The sequence below is a fragment of the Balaenoptera ricei genome, chromosome 15 (genome assembly GCF_028023285.1).
Source record: "Balaenoptera ricei isolate mBalRic1 chromosome 15, mBalRic1.hap2, whole genome shotgun sequence".
NCBI lineage: Eukaryota > Metazoa > Chordata > Mammalia > Artiodactyla > Balaenopteridae > Balaenoptera > Balaenoptera ricei.
This window is the reverse complement of record NC_082653.1, coordinates 67,249,192-67,273,103: the sequence shown is the minus strand read 5'-3', so window position 1 is coordinate 67,273,103 and position 23,912 is coordinate 67,249,192. Positions and strand designations below refer to the sequence as shown.

Below are 23,912 nucleotides of genomic sequence, written 5' to 3'. Positions count from 1 at the left end.
TCAACTAAAAGGACTACGCTGTATTGCATTTTCTTTATTTCTATGGTAACCATTACCCTAGCTACTACCTATAGAGTAATCTGTGTTAATATCTGTATGTAAATGAGCTTTTATTTAGAACTTCTGAGCCTTCTCTGTCATTCATTTATCTAAGCTGCCCTATTTTTACATGAACAGATCCATGAAGCCTTTTATGCCCTTGTCCTATTTCTTTCTGAATCCATCACCGTTACAAGGCTCATTCAATTTTGATGTGTCTAAAGATCCAAAGGCGGAAAATGACATTCACATTGTATAGTTACATTGTATAGTTAAAGGAACTACTATATGATGTTCAAGAACATTCGTATTAACATAGTCTATCTTATTTTTCCAAGTTAAATTCATATTTGATATTTGAAAGCTATTTTAAGCTATGTTAGCCTAACTGATAGAAGGTTCTGTATTTCTTATTTACCTAATACTGCTAAATTCTAATTAATGCCATCTGGTACTTTTAAAGCTAAGTGAACTGCAAGAGAAGCATAGAGTTTTAAAATACCCCCTCATACACACACAAGCACACACACACAGAAAATCATAATGAAATAGAATGAGCCTGGGAGTAGATATCAGAAGATCTGGTTTCTCCCTAGAGCTCTGCTACTAACTTTCTGTATGACCTTGGGCAAGTCACAGAACCTCTTAGGCTTAATTTCCTCACTTTATATTGGGGAGTTGGACTTTGAAAGCCTCATGAACCAAATCTACTCACTTGGGCAATATACCTTTATACCATGAAGCTTGAATTCATCGGCCTTTCATTCTATAGCTTCTATAGATCACTTACATACAAATCAGATTTACTGTTATCACTTTTAAATTACTTTAATTGGTTACTTATCACCAAGATAATTCAATCAATACAGAAGTGAATGAAGTTTAAAAAAAAAGTATGATACCAAATGTAAAATAGCTAGTGGGAAGCAGCCACATAGCACAGGGAGATCAGCTGGGTGCTTTGTGACCACCTAGAGGGGTGGGATAGGGAGAGTGGGAGGGAGATGCAAGAGGGAGGGGATATAGGGATATATGTATATGTATAGCTGATTCACTTTGTTACACAGCAGAAACTAACACACCATTGTAACGCAATTATACTCCAATAAAGATGTCAAAAAAAAAAAAAAAAAGTATGAGTCTCCCATCTCCCTATTCCTATTCTGGGAATGATGCATCACATATATTTATAACAGCAAGAGCACGAACAAATCAGAACAGATGACGGTTGTGGATGTCCAGCACAGCTGGACTGGTGTGGACTGCCTGGATGCCGGCACGGTCTCCTCCCTCAGGTAACGTGTCCGCTCCCCCACATATAAATGCAAACACACATTTCTATACCCACACGTAGACACATAAATGGATAGAAAATACACAGGTTTCTTATTTTTCTTTTTTTAAGTAAAATATGACAACATACTAACCATACAGCTCTAATACTCCAATTTATTGTGGATGTCTTTAATATCAGCATTTATAGATCCAGTTGAATCCATAGATTTATTTTAGTATCTGAACAGTATTCCAGAGTTTATCTAACCATCTCCTGATGATAACAGTTAGGTTATCTTCAATTAATACTTTTACAATTGTTGTGGAAAGTAAGGCAACAGGATTGGAAATTAAGAATTATGAACTATTGTTTAAAAGAACTGCATTTAAGAAAGGAAGGAGGGCACCTGCCCGAAGGCAGCAAAAATATTGCATTGTTGTTATGCATTACAACCTAAAACTCTCTTCAAGAAATGCCTGGTGAGGGGCTTCCCTGGTGGCGCAGTGGTTGAGAGTCTGCCTGCCAATGCAGGGGACACGGGTTCGAGCCCTGGTCTGGGAAGATCCCACATGCCGCGGAGCAACTAGGCCCGTGAGCCACAGTTACTGAGCCTGCGCGTCTGGAGCCTGTGCTCCGCAACAAGAGAGGCCGCGATAGTGAGAGGCCCACGCACCGCGATGAAGAGTGGCCCCCACTCGCCACAACTAGAGAAAGCCCTCGCACAGAAACGAAGACCCAACACAGCCATAAATAAATAAATAAATAAATTGATTAATTAATAAAAAAAAAAAAAGAAATGCCTGGTGATTAGCAACAGGTGAGAAGAGGCCTCATAAGTCAAGCAGAGACCAGGGCATTCAGAGAAGAGGAGAGTGAACACACTGTAGTTATAAACACAGTTAAAAAGTCTCATTGAAAAGAATGTGGAAAACAGAAATACATCTGAAAGAGATCCTACTGATTATTTAGTAAAATATTAAGGATCTATTATTTTTGTAAAGGTTTTAGTTTTCCTAACTAGTGATATGAGACACCATCTTATTGTAGAGAGCCATGTCTTCCTCATTGTCAAAGCTGGCTACACTGAACACATTTGTATCCTTGTGCCCTCATGCAGAATTGATTCTTAGGGGCCTGGAGCTAGTTGTTCAGTGACTGTCCCAAGCACAGCATTGGTTGGGTCAGGCAAGGCAAGTGAAATTAATCTCTGGTGCACTCACCACCCTCACCAGCTCTCACAGTGGTCCTCCTTCCCTCCATGCCTCCTGCTCAGGGCCTTTGTGCTGCCCCTTAGTCTCCCAGAGCCCCCAGTTTAGGGCTCTGACCAGAGCTGCCTTTTCCAAGGCAAAACCTCACACTCTGGAAAAATGGTACAGTATTGGGGGAAGCAAGTCTGTGGGTGGGGCCTGGGAAGGAGGAGCAACGCATTAATCTGTTACCTCTCTGACCACCTTCTTAATAGGTCTCTCCGAATCTTGCTCCTGCATTCCATCCTCTAATGGTTGGAATGGTCTTCTAATCTCTCCAATGGTCTTCTTATCATAGTCTTAACCATCGTGGTAACAAATTACCTTCACAGTTGTAGAAAATGTCCCACTTTTTGGAAAATATGCTTAGGAGTAACTATTGCTATCATGCTTCTGCTCAGAATCTAAATCCTTTCACCATCTCTATCCTCAAAATCCTGCTTATCCTGGAGTTTGCTCCCTCTCCCCCATTCCACTGGTATATAATCAACTGATTCCCATAGAGAAGTTAGTTAATCACTGGCAATCATTCAGTTTCTTGCCTACCTCCCTCCAGGTATTTCCCAAATTTTCCTGATCATAAGACTCACCTGGCTTGTTAAACATACAGTACCCCAGGCCCCTCCCCTAGAGAGCCTGATTCAGCAGCTTTTGGGTGGGGCCCAGGAATCTGTGATGTTAACAAGGGCCCCATGTGATCGTTTTGATCAAGGAAGTTGGGGAAACCACTACTCTAAGCAGCAATATTTCAGACACCTATAACAGGGAATGAAGATTACTCCTCAAGTTACATCATAAAGACATAAATAAAGACATAAAAAACAACACATAAATAAATATTTCAAGTGCCACCCCACTACTTGCACAGAATTTGAGCATTATCACCTGTTATGGAACATGGACTGCAGACATCTAGGTATCTCAGTCTGGCCCTGGCCCTGACACCCAGCTTGGGCAAGTTGCTTTTCCTCAGTTTCTCCACCTGTAAACTCCCAATTGCTACACAGTGACATTCTTATTTAGATCACTATTCCCTTTGACCCAGAATTTCTACTTCCAGGAATTTATCCTGAGAGTTAACCAGGGAAATGTACAAGAATGTCCATCAGATTATTGTTTATAATGATGAAAAATAGGAAACTATATTAATGTCCATCATTAGGGAACAGTTAAGCACTGATTTATCTAGACATTGAATACTATGCAACCCTAAAAATGGTAATGGAGATCTTTATATTTGATATGGAAAATGTACATGACATATAAAGTAGTAAAAGCAGGTTACAAACATAATTTATACTCCAATCTCAGGTTGTTTTTTAAGTGTGTGTGGTGTTTGCAGAAAAAGACCATAGAGTTACATACCTAAGTATTAGCAGTGGTAAAATTTGGATTTTCTCTATATCCTTCTGTAATTGTCGACATTTTTTGAAGTAAGCTTAAAATCTATACTTGGGGGAAAATAATGCTTCATCCATTTTTTTTAAAGGTACTTCTTCATGCACATTGCCAGGATGGTGTCCACAATAGCCAGGAGACCAGGAGTAACTTAAAGGAAAGGTTTACTTAAAGATAGTGTGAACAAGAGATGTTCTTTCCTCAAACAAATCCCACCACATTCTTTCACTGTACATTTGAGTTGTAAAGATTTTGTCCAAAAGATCCTAATTTTTCCCAGTGTTACAGAAAAAAAGCACCAATTCGTTCACCTGGAGCCAGTTTCAAGGAACTCTGGTTTCATGGCTGGCCCGCAGAGCAGCTGGTGGAACAGCAAGGCAAGTGTCAGAAAGCGCAGAACTCTGCTTATTTCAGGCCTTCCAGAAAGGCTCTCCCTTCCCAAATCCCCTCCTCTCAGCTGGGAGGGCTGGAGAAGATTCAGGTGTCTCCAGTGTGGAGAGGGCGGGATCATGTCCTGCTTCCTGCTATAAAAGCACAGAGCAACACACCCCTCTGCTGGCTGATTTGGTGGTGTCTTCGGTCATGGCGTGCAGGCAGAGAGGAGACAGTGGGAGACCCTCAAGCTGGTTCACTGCAGACTGGAGGTAACTGGGGGCAGAAGGGAGAGGACATAATGGCCTTGTCTGCTGAAGTTGTCCCTCTTTAACTCTTTCCCCCATGCCCTCCAGCACCTACAGGTCATTTCCTCTATTCTTCGCCCTTTTGACATCGGTGAACTCAATACGTGTTAATCAGTTGGTGGATCCTGCCTTCCCAGGTAGGCCTCTTGGGTGAGGGAAGTGCTCTTAAGCACCTCTCGAACAGATTGCACCTAGGGTGCCTAGATGGCCAGGAAACACAAACATGGGTTAGACAATCTCCACTCATTCCCTTTATTACCTTGATCAAGTCACTACAGTTTTTCCATTGCTTACCTAGAGCTTGCTCTACCAGCTAAATGGGAGAGCGTGCAAAAACACCTGTACTACCTTCTATTCCCTCACTGCCTCAAGCTTTACGGCATCCAAAGAGTAGCAAACCACACACTAAGCCCCCATCTTTGGGAGCAGTCGTCTTCAAACACATGCTCATGCTTAAGGAAAGTGTCAACACAACAGACAAAATCAGAGCCGTTCCACTTGTAATGAGTTTTTCAAAATTTTCATCTGAGCCAGAGGATGCACAGTGTCAGGTTATAGGCAGATTGGTTAGTCTTTAAAAAGTGTGTCCTTGGGCCTACTTGGGGCATTTTTTAAACTTCAGATTGAAAAATCTTAGACAAAACTTTTCTCCAGTTCTTCACAGACCTACCATCCCCATCTCCATCAGGGTTCCAGCCTGGTTCCTGCATGCATGCGTGTTAACCCGAATCCAGGCTTATCCTGGAGTACTTCAGAAAGCCCTAGGCACCTAACTGATACCTTCCCTACAGTTCTTGGTATCTTGCATTGTAGTTATATCTTTCCCACCAATCTGTAAGCTCCTCAAGGATGGTGGGCAAGCTTTGCCTCTCCCAACTGGCATCTTCCCTGTTGCCTGTTGGAGAGGAGAGTTCCCTCAATACACTTCTGTAGGAATCATGCCTCCTGTGTTCAAAGATGCCCCATGTGTTTCCTTTGCTCTTCAGGTACTGTCACTTGCTATGAAAATAGAATGATAGTGCAGTTTCAAAGCATTCTTGCCAACAAGATACAGCACGCATCTGTGGTGGGTAAGTAATGTGTATTATCTCATCTTAGTCTTACTTAGTAGAAGCCCTTGGCTCAAGGCCATCTCCATTTTGTGGTGAGCAGAGCACACAAACCCTGGAGCAACTGGCACCCAAAACCCATGATGACACAGGGGCCTTGAATTGCATGATGCCTCCAAGAGTGGAAGACCCTGTCTTTCTTTGGAAATCTGTCTTATCTCAGAATCCCCTAGGAAACATCTATCTTCAAATCTCAGCATCTCCCAGAGCTTGGGTTATACCACTCAGGTGGGAAAATAAAAAGTGAAGTGATTTGAAGTACCTTAGAAATGGATTGGCAGTCTTGGCTATGTACCTCTGGCTGACTCAACGTCACTGAAATGTACTTCTTGGCCATCTCCTGTCTAAATTACTCTTGCTTCTGTAGATCCCCTTGGTCTTGAAATGCTGAACTGCACTTATGTTCTGGACCCAGAAAAGCTCACCCTGAAGGCCCCATATGAAACCTGTACCAAAAGAGTAGTAAGTAATTGTTGGAGAAGTGATTTGGGAAGTAGTAACCTAGGAGTTAAGGCTTTGGAGTAGAGCAGTAGTTCTCAATCAGGGTGATTTCTTTTGTCATCCCAGAGAACATCCTGTAATGTTTGGAGACAGTTTTGGTTATCACAGGTGGTTGAGGGGTGGGGCGGGAAAGGGCAGCTACTGGCCATCTAGTGGGTACAAGCCAAGGATATTGCTAAATAGCCTCCATTGCCCAGAGGAGCCCTCAGTAACAGACACGTTAGAACCCAAATGCCAACGCTGAGGTTAAGAGACCCTGGAGTTGAGGATTTGGGCTTGATTTCTGGCTCTGCCACTATCTAGATGTGATTTGGGGTAAGTTAGCTAATCTTTCTAAGCCTCTACTTGCCCATTGGAAAATGGATTATGATATCTCTCCATAAGGTGTCTAAAGATTAATGACATAATACAGACGAAGGACTTGGCATAGCATCTAGACACAACAAATGATCAAACATGAGCTATTTTGATCTATAACCCCCATGGAAAAGGGGAGGCTATTTTGGGGCTGGCAAATAGAGTGCTGGTACCTCTAGGCTGTGAAAACATGTGTTGGAAGGCCAGCAGAAGCTGAACAATAGGATTTTCTACTGTTAAGCAACAGTACTGCCCCATCAGGGTTATTAGGAGAGGTAAAAGCAACCTAAGTCATTTTCAAGTTTTAGTGTGCAAACAATCACTTAGGGAACTTGGAAAGTACAGAATTAGTTCATTTAGTTGATGACTTAATAGGTCTGGGGTGCATCCTAGAAGTCTGCAAGTTTAACAGTCTACTTCATCTGATTCTATAGTGAAGATCTCCAGTAATTAAAACTTTCCCTTCTGAAATGGCCTTTCCCAACTTTAGGGAGCTTAGGGTTGCATTCCTTTAGACCAGAGTCTACAGAGTATCACCTGTGGGTGGCCACATCCAGCCCATGATCTGTGTGTGTGATGGTCCTCGAGCTAAGAATGTTTTTTGTTTTTTTAAAGAGTTTTTAAAACATGTTAGCACTCGTACGTGGCCTACAAAGTCTATATATTTACTAACACTTAACAGAAAATTGTTGGCTGACTCCTGCTTTAGACTGTGAGTTCCTTGGGCCAGGGGAAATAGCAAAGATGGCTCCGTCCAGCACCCAGCACAATGGCTGCTACATAGGTGCTCAATAAGTGTATTTGAATCTCTTGGTACAGGCCCCAAACCAAACAGGACCTTGATACTCAGATATAGGGTGAATGTAAAAAGAAAATAAAAACTGAACTCTGAGCCCTGAAACTCAAGGAACTATTCTCTGCCAATGAATGTATGAGTCTTTCCTGGGGTATCTAAAGAGGCTATAGAATCTCCTGGTACAGGAATGAGGGACCTTCTAGAACCCGTGGTACTGATAATTTAAGGGTTTTGCCAATGTTAAGGGTTTTACCAATCAGCTGGGTCAGATGGTATTCTGGAATCCCCTTTCTCACTGAGGTACTAGCACTCTGTCCTTACTATGCCATTTTCATACAGCTTGGCCAGCATCAGATGACCATCAGACTCATGGACGACACTGCTGCTTTAAGACAAGAGGCTTTCATGTATGACATCAGCTGTCCAGTTATGCAAGCAGAAAGCCATGAGCAGCATTCGGGATCCACAGTCTGCTTGAAGGATTTCATGTCTGTGAGTGAAGCAGGCTGACTGCTTCTCACCCAGCTACTGCGGGGGAAATGTGGTCTAGACAGAGCTGGGCTTCAGAACAAGATCAGGATTGCAATCTGTATTTCACTACTGACTTGCTGTGTAGCTTTGGATTGATTTCTTAACCACACTGAGACTTTGTTTCTAAGTCTGAAGTGGGGGACAACAGTACCTCACAGGATGGCTTTAAGAATTGACTGAGAAGGTAGATAACAGCACTCAGCACATCATGTCTAGCAATAAAAAGGATTCAGTTGGTAGCTTGACAAACTGGATACTTATCATGTGCCAGGCCCTACGCCAGATACTAGGATATAGCAAATGAGCAAAACAGGCCAATCACAAACTCGTGGACTTTATAGTCTAACGGCTAACATCAACAGCAGACAAAAATAATCATACTTTATTAACAATGATGGAACTGCATGGCTTGACGGAGTATTTGATTTCTATGGACATAGTAAAAAGTTGTACATTTAAGGACTTAGTGTCTCAGCTTATAACTGGAAGGGAGCTTAGGTCTTCCAATTGCCTTTTGGTATCAAAAGCTCAAAGAGGAAATGATGTCTAAGGGCACTGCTAGGATTCATGACTGGTCCTGTGCTTCTACTACATCCCACAACTAGGCGTCGTGGTGTAAGAATCACACAGCAGTTGCTCTGGGTGTTTCCCACATACTCTCAGGTAACATGATTTCAGAAATCTCCAAATCAAAGCCTCACATCATCTTTTTTGTCTTCCAGTTTACCTTTCACTTTTTTCCTGGTATGGCTGACGAAAGTGCGGTATGAAAGTTATTTTTTAAATTACAAGCCTAAGTAACCTTTAGTTCTATATTAAAGGTGACATAACTTCAATCCTGGTTAAAATATTAAATAGACAATAGTCTTGGGGTTAAGGTGAGCACCAGCCCTCTAAATGAAACTTTTGACTTTAGGATCCCAAACCTCAGATGGGATGGACCTTTGCAGTTGGTGATGGTGAAAGAGCCCAAACTCTGACCCTTCAGGAGGCTATGACACAAGGCTATAATCTCCTGATTGACAACCAGAAGATAAGCATCCAAGTGTCATTCCATGCCACTGGAGTGACTCACTACTCGGTAGGTGTGAATCTTTTTGTACCACAATCCAGGCACAAACCAACATTTCTAAATCCAAGCATGATCTCAACCATGTCCTCAAATTGAGAATACAACTCATTCAACAGGTATCTTAATGCTTACTATGTACCAAGCACTGTACTAAGTACTAAAGATAAAATGGTGAGATACAATGGTGAACAAAATAGATATGGTCCTTACTTCAATCTGTTCTCCCTCTTCCCCCATAGATCTAAATTAACTACATAATATGGAGCTAGGGTACTACTAAATTCTTTTACGAATTAAGGTGTTCTGTTTTATCATTGCCTCGTATTGTGTTTACAGTAGGTACCGGTACTTTGGGGACCAACAATCATGACACTACATTAAATCAGTTAATGGGCCAAAATACTTAGAACAGGTCTTGGCACCTACATGCTCAAATGTCAGCCATGTTAACAGTCCTGTTATACACTGAGTATATGCTGAATCTTATAAACATTCTCTCTGAATGCTGATACCATAAGATAGTCATAAAACAAGAGCTCATATCTGCTTAGAAATGATCAGCTACAGGTCATATCAGTAGACACTACTTTGCCAGATGTTATGAAGTACAAGATTTTAAAACTAGAGCACCTGCAGAACAATTGGGACAAAATGCCTGAACTCTACTTGGGCCAAGACAGTGCCCAATAGTTGAGTATGTTTGCCCTGACTATTCCAGCGTTGGTTAGAAATTCAAGTAATTCAGGTAAACCAATGTTTTTGAAAATGCCTCTCCTCAGCAAGGTAACAGCCACCTCTACATGGTGCCTCTGAAGCTTACGCATGTATCTCCTGGGCAGACGATCGTCTTATCATCACGACTCATTTGCGTGTCAGGTAAGTGCCTAGGAAGGGACAACTCCAGTTGTGGAAGACATTGTTCTAGGGGCTTAATCAAAACTGATCATTCTGTCATTCCTTCTAGATCCTGTGACTTGTAATGCTACACACATGACTCTCACCATACCAGAGTTTCCTGGGAAGTTGATATCCATGAGCTTTGAAAATAGGAACATTGCTGTGAGCCAGCTGCACAACAGTGGGGTTGATATGGAAACAACAAATGGCTTGAGGTTGCATTTCAGCAAAACTCTCCTCAAAACAAAAGTACGTTCCATTATCAATCACTGAGCTTTATGGAAGCCTGACTTGAAGCATAGCCTTTTAGGCTACCCTGATACAGCTGCTGACTTGTCCATAAATTCTAATTGCCAGTGTAAAAAATTCAATATTTGGAAGGCCTCATTTGAACACCTTGCATAAGTGGATTCTCAAGTAACTGAAATTTACTCTCAAACACCAAGCCTCTTTAACTGCAATGGAAGTTTTCCTAAGTTTCTTAGTTCACTGAATAGTACAAACTGCTATCAAGCTTCTAATGATGAACCTCTCATGCCCTATTAAAACAGGACAGCTTGAGCCAAACAAGTGTCCCCAGCTGTCCTCACTGAGGCCAGTCTTGACTGAGGCAATTGCCAGGGACACCAAAGAATAATTTTATGTTGGTGTGTACTTTGCAATAACATTTTATAACTCCTGGATTGGCAGCTCTTTAGAGGTTGAATTAACAGATCAAATTCCAGTGTCTAGTACAAAGAGCATACAGTACTGGGTACTTGAGGGCATGAGCTTAAAGAAATAAATTTCCTTCCTAGGGAAGGATCCTGATCTGGAGAAGTGATAGGGTCTCTTGTTCTGGCTTAAAGGGAAACCATAATAAGTCTGGAGTGTGCTTTGAAGGTTTCAGTGTACTTGCTTCCTACCTCCTCTGACTGCTCTGGGTCCCAGCAGGCTGTGGCTGCTAACTGACATTCTTTCATTTCAGTTCTCTGAAAAATGCCTACCCTATCAGTTCTACTTATCGTCACTCAAGCTGACCTTTTACATTCAACTGGAGATGGTATCCATGGTGATTTATCCAGAGTGTCTCTGTGAGTCGACAGTTTCTATCGGTAAAGACCATTTTTCTTAAACGGTTTCCTACATTCTTTCTCTCTTAGCTCTGGCATGTGGGAAAGTGTATAGAAGTTCAGACTCTGCATTGCTTATACTTTGAGGAAATGAAAGGCTGGTCAGACCAGAAATGTCAGTCTAAGCTGCTGTGATAGGGATGTAAGGAAGATAACACTTCTAAAATACACATACAGGTAGGTTTCACAACTGTTTCATGTTTTTAAGTAACCTGGATATACTTCATGTTAGGAGCCTAAGCCTATCATCTAAATAAGATTGCTTCAAACCTGAAACTACAGGGACTACAAGTATTTCCCCAAACTTCTGAAAATTCCTCAAAGAATATGGAAGTAGGTGTCTCCTCTTGTGTAGTATTGCTTCTGCCTCTTTGCTCCTATTATTCGCTGACCTGTATCAGGTCAAGCCAAATAGGAAAAATTAGTTGCTTCTTCAACTTCCCCTTAAACCACCAAGATTTGTGAGCCTTGAAAGAAGGGACATTATGACACAAGGCACTGCACTCTAAGCCTCATCAGGTTTTTATCATGGGTCTCTTACCTCACCTGGTGCTTCTTCCCACGTCTCCTGTTGCCTCTTCCTTTGGATGAAAAATCCTTCTGCTCATACAGAGCAGCCTCACTCTTGTCTTGGCACCTTCAGGGTCTCCCCTTGTAACTCAAGCTGCTTATCAAGGTATTTTCCCAAACAAAGACTTAAGACAAATTCTGTTGCCTCCTGATGAAAATTCAAACTTCCATCACACTTCAAATTAGTAGATGACAATAGTCACATGGCAGACAGATTTTTTTTTTTTTTAAACTCTCACCACTATCTAGTTTCAGGGGAGCTATGTACTCAGGATGGGTTTATGGACGTTGAGGTCTACAGCCATCAAACAAAACCGGCTCTCAACTTGGATACCCTCAGGGTGGGAGACTCATCCTGCCAGCCAATCTTTAAAGCTCCATCTCAGGGGCTGGTGCGGTTTCACATACCCCTGAATGGATGTGGAACAAGACATAAGGTTAGTACTGGCCCCATAGCAAGAGGTTAAGACTTACTTTTGAGATGCCTAATTAACCACTTTCTCTCACCTTACTCTAAGTTCAAGAATGACAAAGTCATCTATGAAAATGAAATCCATGCTTTCTGGGCAGATCTTCCTCCGAGCACAGTTTCCAGAGATAGTGAGTTCAGGTGTGAACGCAATTGCTACTTGACTTTTTAAGCCCCAGCTTAAACTCAAGCAGTCTTCTAATCTAAAATTCTTAACAACTTCACCCACCACTCTTACAGAATGACGGTGAGGTGCTATTACAGCAGCAGTAACATGCTAATAAATACCAGTGTTGAAAGCCTTCCTCCTCCAATGGCCTCAGTGAAGCCGGGTCCACTTGCCTTGACCCTGCAAACCTACCCAGGTGAGACATTACAACCTAAAAAATCTGCTTAAATACTTTCAGGGAACTCTTCCCTAAAATGAACTTTGATGCCACCAGACTAGAGTAGTAGCGATGCTTAAGCTTCTGTTGTGACCATCAACTACTTGAGTACCAGAGGGGCTTCTCCTCCATTTCAGATAACTCCTACCTGCAACCATATGGGGACAAGGAGTACCCTGTGGTGAGATACCTCCGCCAACCGATTTACCTAGAAGTGAGAGTCATAAACAGGACCGACCCCAACATCAAGCTGGTCTTAGATCACTGCTGGGCAACATCCACCATGGACCCAGCCTCTCTCCCTCAGTGGAATATTGTCGTGGATGGGTATGTATTCTCCATAGAAGGTAGCCCAGCTAATCAAACTGCCAGTAAAAAGAATAAAATGCTCTTGGGCTTGAGAGGAGCACTATATCAAAGGCCCTGATTTTTGTTCTTGTTTCTTAGCAACCAGTCCTTGGTCTAATAAGGTGACTCATGCTTTCCTACTACCCTTGAATCTAAAAGTATCAGATCCTTCCCAAGGAAATCTGGCTTTAATATGCCAATATCTGGAGCGAGAAGAGATTTCTAGTTCCTATCCATTTATTGAATACCTACCATATGCCAAACATGGCGCTATGTACTCCAGACGCATTATTTGAACCTCATCACTCTGAGAGACACTAGCCACCTCACTTCATAAAGAAACCCAAGCTTGCTACTTAAATAACTAGCCCAAAGTAATATTTAGTAAATGGTAGAACAGGAATGCCCATCTGACTCTAGATCTGAATATCACAATGCTCTGAAGTTGTGACTACCCACTTGTATGTTGGTGTTTGTCCTCTTGGCTCTGCTGGCACCTAGATAGAACTGCACCTTATCTTTCTTTGAATCTGTTGTAATCTGTTAAGCTTGTATCCTCCAGGTGCACTCCTGCTCCACGATCATGGTAGCCAGCACGTTCATGCAGCTCATTCCTTCACCCCATTAAAGGCTTGCTCGAGTGTCCACTTCTCCTTGAAGCCTACCCTGACCCTCCTGCACCCTCACCCTGGTCTAACTCTTCTTTTGTTAGTACTTACATGCTACCTAACATACTAACTTATAGCTACTATACTCTGCTAGCATCTAAGATATAAAATGGCAGGAGTTCTCCACCTTGTTTTTTCAGCAACATATACTAACCGCCTGGGACAAAATAGATACTCAGACTAATAAGAATTAAGCCAGTGTCATCTGAAGAATTACATAATTCTTGATGAATTTAGCTGGCAAACAAATTGGTACTGAAATTGTATTAACACGTAGTAGAAGAAAAACTAGCATGAACAACTTATAACTTCATGAATATTGTTGGATAGGCCAAATCAGAGGTATATTAAAAAAAAAAGATAGAAAAAGGTACAGGTAGAAGGTGTTATGTGTGACTGAATTTGAGCAAATGCTGAGTTAGACTCGGGGGTGAATTCAGCTGATGTCCCTCCCTGAAATGTACCTTCCAGCTGTGAATACAACCTGGACAACCACAGAACCACCTTCCATCCGGTTGGCTCCTCCGTGACCTATCCTAATCACTATCAGAGGTTTGATGTGAAGACCTTTGCCTTTGTGTCAGGGGCCCAAGGGTTCTCTCACTTGGTAAGTGATTAACAAGTCACCTGGGACAGGTCGAATGTGAGACATCAGTTTTACTCAACTCTTGTTCCATCTCCAGGTCTACTTCCACTGCAGTGCGTTAATCTGCAATCAACTCTCTCCTGACTTCCCTCTGTGTTCTGTGACTTGCCCTGTGTCATCCAGAAGCAGGCGAGGTAAAAATTTCAAGTCCTCATTAATGTGAGTTTACAGCAAGCCTCAACCTTTCAGAATTTAAGAATGAGTGCCTTGTTCTTTACCTAGTCCCAAGAGCACAAGAAACCTGAGTCTGAGATAGACAGGTTCTCCATCAGTCCTATGGACAAGTTTTTTTGCACATGAGCTGTAGCCTGATCTTCTACAGACTTTAAAGTTACTCTTCCTGAGTCTAGGTAGACTCTGAACTTTGTCTTCTGATGTTCTTTGATAGTTCATCCTCCTTTTACAGTAAGGTGTATGCCCTCTCCTGTGAAGGCAGGCAAAACCACCTAGAGCAGGGGCTCCATGGGGAGCTGCTCTAGGTAATCCCTCAGCACACTTCTCACTACTACTCATTATCCCAGAGGTCAAACTATCTGTTTCCAGCCACAGGAGCCACTGAGGAAGAGAAAATGATAGTGAGTCTCCCGGGTCCCATCCTCCTGTTGTCAGACAGCTCTTCACTCAGAGGTATGGATTTAAAGCCTTGGGTACTTCTTGGACTCAAGTTCTTGGGTTTTGTGTCAAATTTAACTATGCATAGATAACACATGCTCCTGATTAGACAAGAAGAGAAGGAGTCTCTTCCCAGCAATAGGTTCTGTTAAGTCTCTTGTGTGCCCCTCCAAAAATCCCCATTTAACACAAGTGGAATCATATATTCTACCTACTGTTCTGTAACCTTTTTTACTTGTTTTAGCCATCTTATATCTGTACAGAGACCTCTCACTGTTAGTAATTAAAGGATTCCAGTTTTGTCACTAATGCCACATTAGAATCCTCAAATCTTGGTCCTCAAATCTTGGCCTACTATACAAGAACTTCAGACTATGTTTCTAAAAAAAAAAAAAAAAACAGGACTAATAGGTCAGAAGACATGTGCTTGCTACTATCAAACTTAAGTCTTTACTGGATTATGTTACTGTTAATATTTTACATCTTCAGCCCAGATAGTCTTAATTTTAGGCCTAGAACTTGAAATTAAGCTCTCTTAAATCCCTAGCTAATAAGCTGCAAGAAATCATGCACTTGGGACAACTAATCATATCTGTTAGTGCCGGAATGTTAAACAATGAGCTGGGACTGTAAGGTCCTTTCCAGGTGTCAGCCCATCTGATCTGAGTGAAAGCAAGTAGGAAGTGGGAACAGCTGTGGGAGTGGAGTAGGGCGAGGAGGAGGTTGGCTTGAGGGATAAGACTATACCCTGTTGCAAGCTTCCCAAATGAGCTCTTTGAAGCTTAATTTCACTTCCTTCTCTGGGGAGTTTTAATGTGTAAAACTTCAGCTTCAACTTACACTTCGTTTTAATGATCTTAAGACTTGAATGTCTGCTTCCTTTCCAGACGCTGTGGACTCTAAAGGGCATGAGACTGCTGGATATGTTGCTTTTAAAACTATGGTTGCTGTGGTTGCCTCAGCAGGCATTGTGGCAACTCTAAGCCTCATCAGCTACCTGCGCAAGAAAAGAACCATAATGCTAAGTCACTAGTTGGATTTTCAAATAAAGTGGTCAACGTAAGACTCTTGCTTCTTACTTATTAAGTTTAGATGGAATTCGAGGACTGTTTCTTGCAATCATTCTTCTTTAGAGAATATAGTACCTTTCCACAGTCCTCTGGGCAGGCCTTTTTCTGTGTGGACATGAATAAGGATATTGCTGACTTAAGTGCTTCCTGTCACTCAGCTTTTTCTGAACTCCATCCCCAAAACTGGCAGTGCCAGAGAATTCAATGACTAATGGGGCTTGGTGACAGCCCACCTCTAGGGGGGCATTTAGGTGACTTTAATGTCTTTTACCCCCTCCATTCATATATACAAGATGAGGAGGGCAAGAAGTCACCCCTAATCCTTGGCATAACTTCCCTTCTCTACAGAGGAAGGGAAGCCAGGTATTCCCAAGGAAGTAATCTAGTATCATACTTAAGTAATATTTCCTAATTCAAATTAGTCTTTCCAGTGAGTAGAAAACTTTCCCTGAGAACTTAAGGGATTTATTCTCCCGTGTACTCCCATTCCAATTAAAGGCCAGCAATCTCCTTTGGGGGAGGGAAAGGAATAATAAAAGATTCTAGCTTTAGTAAGTGCAATTACAACATTCCTGGCCTCGTTAAGGCTACACAGCTGGTCACGAGCCTCTTAGCTGAGCCTGGAGAGCTGCTTTCCCACTACCTAGCACTCAATTATTACCTCCTCCTGAGGCTGCTCCATCTTCTTCCCGAGGGTGCCCCATCTTAACTAGGCTGTAATTATGTCAAAATGACTAGTCTGCCTCACACTGTAGCTCTAACAGACCACATTCAAGATATCTAATATAGACATTAACTTGTATACTTCAACTAGAAAAAGTCTGGATCTAAACAAGAACTTTTGCTATGAAAAAAGTTGTAAAGCTTCTAAATCTCTGTACATGGTGGAGGTGAATCAAAATATGAACATCTTTAGTGTTTGGACTTCACCCCTCAATTGTGAGTTGTCATACTCCTGGGTTTTTCAAAACCTTGAAAGAATATCATATATACTTGGTCATCTTATGATACTGTAGGTCTTTAATAATGAATCCTTCTGCCTTTTCTTCAACACAACCTTTGATTCTAAATCCTTTTAAGAGTTATGTGGTAAAACTCAGCCCTGGTATGGGGAAGGAAACAACTGCATTCATATTGTATAAAAGGTCTGGTCTTCCTATAGTAATAAGGGCTAAAATTTCAAGTTCTCATCAAGGCTATTCTTTAGACATTTCTTTATAAGAGAATAAGGCATTAATCTGTCGCTGATAAAACAAATGGTCTTGGATTCAAACTTTTTCTGTGACTACATCATATTAGTGTTACATATTAGAATCAGAAATATTGCATTGCTGCATGCACTTCTTAAAACAGCATTTAAAAAATTGTTGGCCACTTACATGGCTCCCTGATCTCATGTGGTAGGCTGAATAATGACCATCCCCAACATGTCCACATCCTAATCACCAAAAACTGAATATTGTTCCCTAGTCATGGCCCCAAATGGACTTTGCAGATGTGGTTAAAGGTCTTGACATGGGAAGATTATCCAAGTGGGCCCAATTATAGGGCTCCCTATGAAACAGACAGGAGAGTCAGAAAAGATGTCCCAGTGGAAGCAGAAGTCAGAGTGATATTGTCCACAAGCCAAGGAATGTGGGCAGCTTTTAATAGCTGGTAATGGCAAAGAAATGGATTCTCCCCTAGAGCCTCCAGAAGAACACAGCTCTGCTGCCCCATTTTGGACTTGTGAATTCCAGAGATATAAAATAACTTGTTTCAAACCATTTAGTTTGTATTAATTTGTTACGGCAGAAACAGAAAACTAATATACCCTCTAATGAGTCATTACCCACAAGTTGAAAAACACTTTGCTAGAAATGCACATTTTACAGATGAGCAACTTGAGCCCTAGCAAGCTTGTCTAAGGTATCAGAGTATCTTGGTTATAGAGGTGGAGCCTCTCATCCCCAATCTGGTCTATTTGTGTAGAGTCACAAGCCAGGATCACAGTGACCTGGGCCACAAGGCTGCTGCACGGCAGGTTGGTTCTGATGTGTTTGCAAATGTTGAGGCAGAAATTTGAGAGAGGAAAGCCAAGCTGGCTGTGGAGCAGCTGCTGGAATGAACACTAGTTGCCATGGTATCCTAGAACAAATATAATGAGCAGTTGTTTAAAGTCGTGTTCTCATCTTCTGAAGGTACCTATCCTACTGTACATGGGGGGTGGCAGCCTAATAAGCAGAGAGGAGCTGTGTGGGCAGAGAGGGAGCTCAAATCCCAAGAAGCTGCTCCTTCATCCAAACCTGTGTTTGCAATCTCCCTCACCAGGTAGGGATTGGCTGTAATTGTAACTCAGGTGGCAGGAGGTAGACGAAAGGCATTTGAGATTCTAATATTCTACTGGACAGTTCTGTTGGTGCAGTTTACAGGGGCTGGGAGCAGACTTGTGTGCCTTGGGAAGCCCCCTTTAATGCTGAACTTCTCTTCCCTGCCCTGTTCTGCTGCTTCAAGCTGTTTTATGGAACGTGTACAGCTCTAGAACAAGAGCTGGGCTTGGGTTCTGGATCTGTCTTCCTTACTGTGTGACCTGGGGCAGATGGAACAATTTCCAAGCCTATTTCCACATCTGGAAAATGTGAATAAAACCTACTTTGGAAGCATGCAAGGGTTCAATGAGATAGTCAACATATTAGTGTATTTGCATTGGAGCCACCTAGATGAAACCTCATAATACTATAAACAATAACTGAAGGTTGAATAAAATTCTGTGACAGATGAGAGGTTCTTGATCATGCACATATTTTGTAAAATATAGATGCCCTGACGTCACCTACTGAACTAGAATCTTTAAGGAGTGGGGTCTAAGCATGTTTAGGCTCTGTGGGAGGCTGAATAATGGCCCCAAAATATCTAGGTCCTCATCCCAGGAACCTGTGACTGTTACCTTTCATGGCAAAAGGGACTTTGCACACATGATTAATCTAAGGATCCTGGACCGAGAAATTATCTGGATTATCCAGGTGGGCCTGAATGTAATCACAAGCATCCTTATACAAGGGAGACAGAATGAGATTCACCTACAGAGAGGAGAAGGCGATATGATGATGGAGATAGAGACTGATGCACTTTGAAGATGGAGGAAAGGGCTCCAGCCAAGGAACACAGGCGGACACGAGGAGCTGAAAAAGTCAAGGAAACATTTCCCCCAGAGCCTCCAGAAGGAAACAGCCCCACGGACACCTTGACGTCAGCCCAGTGAAACTGTAAGAGACCTCCAGATTTGTAGGACAGTAAATCTGTGTTATTTTTAAGCCACTAAGCTTGTGGTAATTTGTTACAGCAGGGAGAGGAAACGAACACAAGCTCCTCAGACGATTCTGACATGTACCCTGGATAAGAATCACTGCGCTAGACAAACGCAAAGGCCGTGTGGACAAAGAATGTTGCCTGCCATCAAGCCCTCAGCCACTGCAGCTGCCCCCAAGGTATGCCCTGGGGGGAATTCAGGATGGAAAAAAAAAATATTGGCCCTAGATAGTTAAGACGCATATCAAAGGAATAATTTCAAAGAGCCCAGACTCTTGCATCTACACATACATAGAAAAGCACTAAAATCATTAACTTGAGATGTCTGTTTCTTGTGATTAGCAATCTTTTGATGTTTGACGACGTTTGTTTGTTTTCAGCAAATCTCCTATACGTCCAGACTCTTCCCTAACCTCTTTGCAACAGTTCCTCAGAGCTATCTGAAAGGCTGTTTCTGAGCTAAAGTCCTCACTAATGTCCTTGAATAAAACATAATTCTCAACTTCCGCCTTGTGCATTTTTTTTCAGTCGACACTTGAATTTGTTCAGGAATGATATAGCGTGCCCCTAGTATCCTGATTGGGCTAAATAACCAAGATAAAGCCTCAATTCCCCTTGCAGATATTTGTGTAGTGGTAGGTACATGATACTGTTCTGTTCAATGAGATTTAAGAGAGAAACTGGGAGGGGGTTTTCTGTCTTTTTCCTCATTTCAAAAAAAAGGTATATAAGGCTAGCCCCTTTTCTCCCTGTCTTTGGCTGTGGTTGTGTGAATTGTGATTCCTTGAGCTGTGCCAGCTTTCTTGTGACCATGAGGAAACATATCTAAAGATGCTCTCTGAGAATGGTGGAGTAATAACACAGAAAGCCTAGATCCCTGATTACTTCACTGTGTTTCCTAAATCAACCCTAGAACCACTTGTATCTGGATTTCATGTTTAGTGAGATGCTAAGAGTTCTTATTTTTTAAGGGAGGCACTTTGTTTCCTGTAGGTAAAAGCATTCCAAATCATTCAGGCTTAAAGAACCCTTATTTTTAGAATAAAGTTTATGACTATAATTTGCATCCATAAGAACACACCAAGTTATATGTAAGCTTTGCTTTGGGTTAACAGCCAAATTTGTATAAACCAAAAAAATAAGAAAACCTTTTGTTAACAAATTTATTTTGCTTTGGCTCCCTCAAGGCTCAAGAGGTCCAGAGTCTGATTCTGTTCATCTTTGAACTCCCACTGATGCTTCTGTGAGGGAAGTGATTTGACCAAAAATGCAATACAAAGAAGCTTGATTCAAAGCAAACAGTATAGTCACTTACTTCTCACCCTTACTTAGAGATGAATCCTCCTGCCTTAATTCTGTTCCAGGGTCAAAGGAGCAGGGAAGATGTCATAAAGCAAGAACTGGATGCAGGAGACATGGGTTCTATCCCTGGCACTGCAGACTTACAGTGTGCACTTCCTCTCTGGGCCTCAGGTGTACCAGCTGTAGAAGGAGAGGATTGGAGAGAGCATCTATTACCTTGCCACTCAGGGTGTGATCAGTGGAAGGCTCTGAAACCGAGGGTAGTCATCAGTTAGATTCCCTTAAACTATAATGTGCTTAATAAATAATATCCTATAAACTGCCTTCACTGACCACGCTTACTTTGTCTTGCAAATTGCATACCCTCCAAACTTCATGTAGCTTGGACAATATATATCAAGACTCCTTTAACAGCCCCTTATAGAAAGCACCTCTGAGAGTAATGTTTGCTTAAGTTGTTTTTAAGGAACATGGAGCTAGTCTTACCCAGTTCAAACCGGTTGAGACCACCAACCATTCAGCTGGGCCTGCACAAGTGTCTGATGGGTGACTTTTTGACGTCAGAGGGCCAAAAACTCCACCCTCAGATCATGCTAGTGCCACCATTTTCTAAGCATGTGTCCCATGAAGAAGCATGTAACTCAGATATGCTTGTGCAGATCATTGAGTACCTCGCCTTTTTCCTGCCTCCAATCACCTTCCCCTGGACCTTCGACCACCCTATACTCTCCACCCACAAATATCCCAAGCCTCTTGCCTTTGAGGAGGCAGGACCTGAGACCTATTCTCCTGTCTCCTCGCTTGGCTGCCTTGTGAATAAACCCTTTCTCTGCTGTAAACCTCAGCGTCTCAGCGCTGGTCGGGCAAACAAAACTAGTTCAGTAACAGCTTTGCCAGGAGCTGGTGAGCCATGTAGAAGCTCAGGTCCTGCTCCAGAGCTACAGACTCAGAATCTGCCTTTTAACCCCTTGTACACATGCACATTAACGTTTAAGAAGCACAGTCTAAAGCTTCTTCCAGCTCTCAGTTGAGCCACCTTCAGATCACCTGATGCGAGTGCCCTCTACTGGCTTTAGGAAACATTTTCTTTAGGAAACACTTCTGTTCCATTTCCCTCTGCTGGTTCTTTAAGGTTTTCAAATGGGGCTTGAAGCTCCTAAATAGGGCCATAAGGACTACTAGAGCATATGTATGGGGCTTGAGTCTCCTCTGCAGTTTTGGGAAGCCGATCAATGTCTACTGCCTGAGCAGAGGGGCCCACGCCCTCTCTAGCTCAGATGGCTCTCTGATTCCCAATTACCGAGTAGTCTACCTTCCTGATGTCTCACCCTTGCCACTTCTGCTTCAACAAAAAGCAGGGAGCAGAGGAAGAGCACCTGAGTGAGCCAGGTGATGGTGGGTCCCTGGCTTAATCACTAGCTCTCTCTGAGACCTTCAGAAAATGACTTGCTTGTTCGCCCAGTTTCTTCTGCTGCCAGTTGACTAGTCAGGCATGGAAATGAGAAGAGGAGGACCTCTCAGGACTCTTATGAAAGGTTAAAGATGATAACATATGTGAAAGGTCTTTGAAAACCTGACATATTTCACAAACGTGAAGGTGTATGTGTCCCTGAAGCCGCTAGTGTAACCAGCTGCTCTGGTGCAGACCTGGCCAACTCCAGCCCTGCCTCAGCCTGATACCGACCAGGGTTCTTAGCCTTCCCCAGTCGATAGAAATTGACTAGAGGCCAGACAAGAAACTCAGGCAAGGCTTTACTGGGGACCCTGCTGCAGCAGAGGGGAGCAAGAACAAACAACAGTTTCCCTTGCTTGCTCGCTCCCTGAGGGGGTCGAGCTTATTCCTTACATGGGGTGAGGGTAGGGGTGTGTCCAGGGGTCAAGCCGGAGGCGTGGCTTAGGTGGTTTGCCCACCCCTTAGGTGGTGTTGGGTGCAGGGGGCATGCTCGGTACCCTGCTTTTGCTCCCCACACCCAGTTTTTGCTCCGGGCTCTTCAAAATTGGCAGTTGGGTTTTTTTGGTCTCTTTGTATCTTTTGTCCAGAATTTGCCCCAAATTATCACGCAGTTATTTTTAGTCCCATACAGTTTCTTTGTATTTTGTTGCTTGAGGAGAGGTGTGTCCAGGTGCAAGCACTGGAGCACTGCAGCAAAGGACCCCAGGTCCCAGCCTGTCTCAAGCCCAGCTCTGCTGTTGTGGGGTCTAATGCTCTAAATTCTCATTATTTGTCTAGATCAGGGATTCTCAACCTTGGCACTGGTGTTTGGGCCCCTTAGTTCTTTGTTGTAAAGGTCTGTCCTGTGCATTGAAGAATGTTGAGCAGCATCCATGACCTTGACCCACTAGATGCCAGCAGCATCTCCCCCAAACACACACAGTCATGACAATCAAAAATGCCTCCAGACACTGCCAAATGTCCCAGGGTGGCGGTGGGAAACGTCACCCCCGATGGATAACTCCTCTAGGTTCAGTTTCCTCAGTCTTTCTAGTCAATGCAAAATATTGTGCAGGGGTTTCTACATTTAAGTTTCTGGGCTACCCAAAGGGAAAGATACAGACACTGTTTCCATTCCCAGAGCACTAGAAGAGAGGGGGCAGGCAGGGCAGGTGGGAGGAAGGACAAATATAAGGGAATAGTGGCAAACAAGAGACAATCTAGTCAAGCAAGGGTTTAATCGTCTAGTGTTTTGTAGCACTTTTATAATTTAGCGATCACTTGCCTCAGTTCCCAGTGACAGGTTGGGCGGCATTCTCGTTACAGACTGAGGAAACCAATGCCCAGAGAGGTTGTCATTTGCTTACCATGCCTGGTCCATGAGGGCTGTAAGTGTAGAGACAGTGTACCTAAGTGAGACATGACTTCACTGAGGGATGAGCCTTGAGCTGGATCATGGAAGGTGCAACTGTTTGGAAACAGGAGGTGTGGAGTGGGATGCTCCAACATCATTCGTTTTCAACTTCCACACACGTGACGGATAATAGTCACCATAAAAACATATCCAAGAGGCAGGCCAGATTTGGATGTAATCCCCACCTCCTATCTTGCCCCCAAGAAGGCAAAGAAAGCACTTCAATAATCTGTAATTATCAGAACTCTTACCAACCACTCAGGGTTTGTGTGTGTATTTGCACACATGCTTAATTACTCAGGTATGTGTGTGTGCACACACATATTTAATCACTCGGGGTATGTGTGTGCCTGTACACACACAGGTGTTTTGGGGGGATGCCATGGAATAGGTAAGAGAAAGCACGTTATTCTCAAATTCCACCCCCTCTCTCTAGTTCCACCTTTTATCTCCTGCTCGAGGAAGCACAGCAGAATATAAGTGAAGTACTGTTAGTCATCCTCAACCTTGTGACAACTCACACCTGACCATACCTTGCTGGGGTGTCACAACATCCGGGCTGAATCTCCTGTTCTATGTGGAGCAGACAGTAGAAACCATGCAGAGGCAGCGGTTGAAACAGTACTTCTATGTGCACAACTCTAGGGGGAACCAACGGTTCACGTTCTAGTTTATGAAAACAGGGATCCCCG

At 42.8% G+C, this 23,912-nt stretch overlaps 2 protein-coding genes across 5 annotated transcripts in view; one reads left to right on the top strand and one right to left on the bottom strand.

The window, feature by feature from the left end:
• ANKS4B (ankyrin repeat and sterile alpha motif domain containing 4B) overlaps window positions 1–20,633 on the bottom strand; it is a 47,875-nt gene extending 27,242 nt beyond the window's left edge. Inside the window, exons 1-2 of one of the 4 annotated variants that reach the window (XM_059897647.1) lie at window positions 20,388–20,633; window positions 4,272–4,840 (exon numbers count right to left, since the gene is read on the bottom strand). In XM_059897647.1, coding sequence (XP_059753630.1) covers window positions 4,272–4,471 — 200 coding nt within the window. In that variant the 5' untranslated portion in view covers window positions 4,472–4,840; window positions 20,388–20,633. The other 3 variants (XM_059897648.1, XM_059897650.1, XM_059897651.1) reach the window with 3 other exon arrangements.
• Window positions 4,543–15,747, top strand: ZP2 (zona pellucida glycoprotein 2). The gene is made up of 18 exons (XM_059897646.1): window positions 4,543–4,604; window positions 4,689–4,777; window positions 5,627–5,710; window positions 6,117–6,211; window positions 7,743–7,895; window positions 8,657–8,698; window positions 8,851–9,015; window positions 9,786–9,882; window positions 9,971–10,152; window positions 10,871–10,997; window positions 11,835–12,022; window positions 12,104–12,195; window positions 12,295–12,419; window positions 12,578–12,767; window positions 13,928–14,063; window positions 14,140–14,236; window positions 14,646–14,729; window positions 15,602–15,747. The coding sequence occupies exons 1-18, from the start codon at window positions 4,543–4,545 to the stop codon at window positions 15,745–15,747; spliced, it is 2,154 nt and encodes a 717-aa protein (XP_059753629.1).
• Window positions 20,634–23,912: the final 3,279 nt, after the last annotated feature.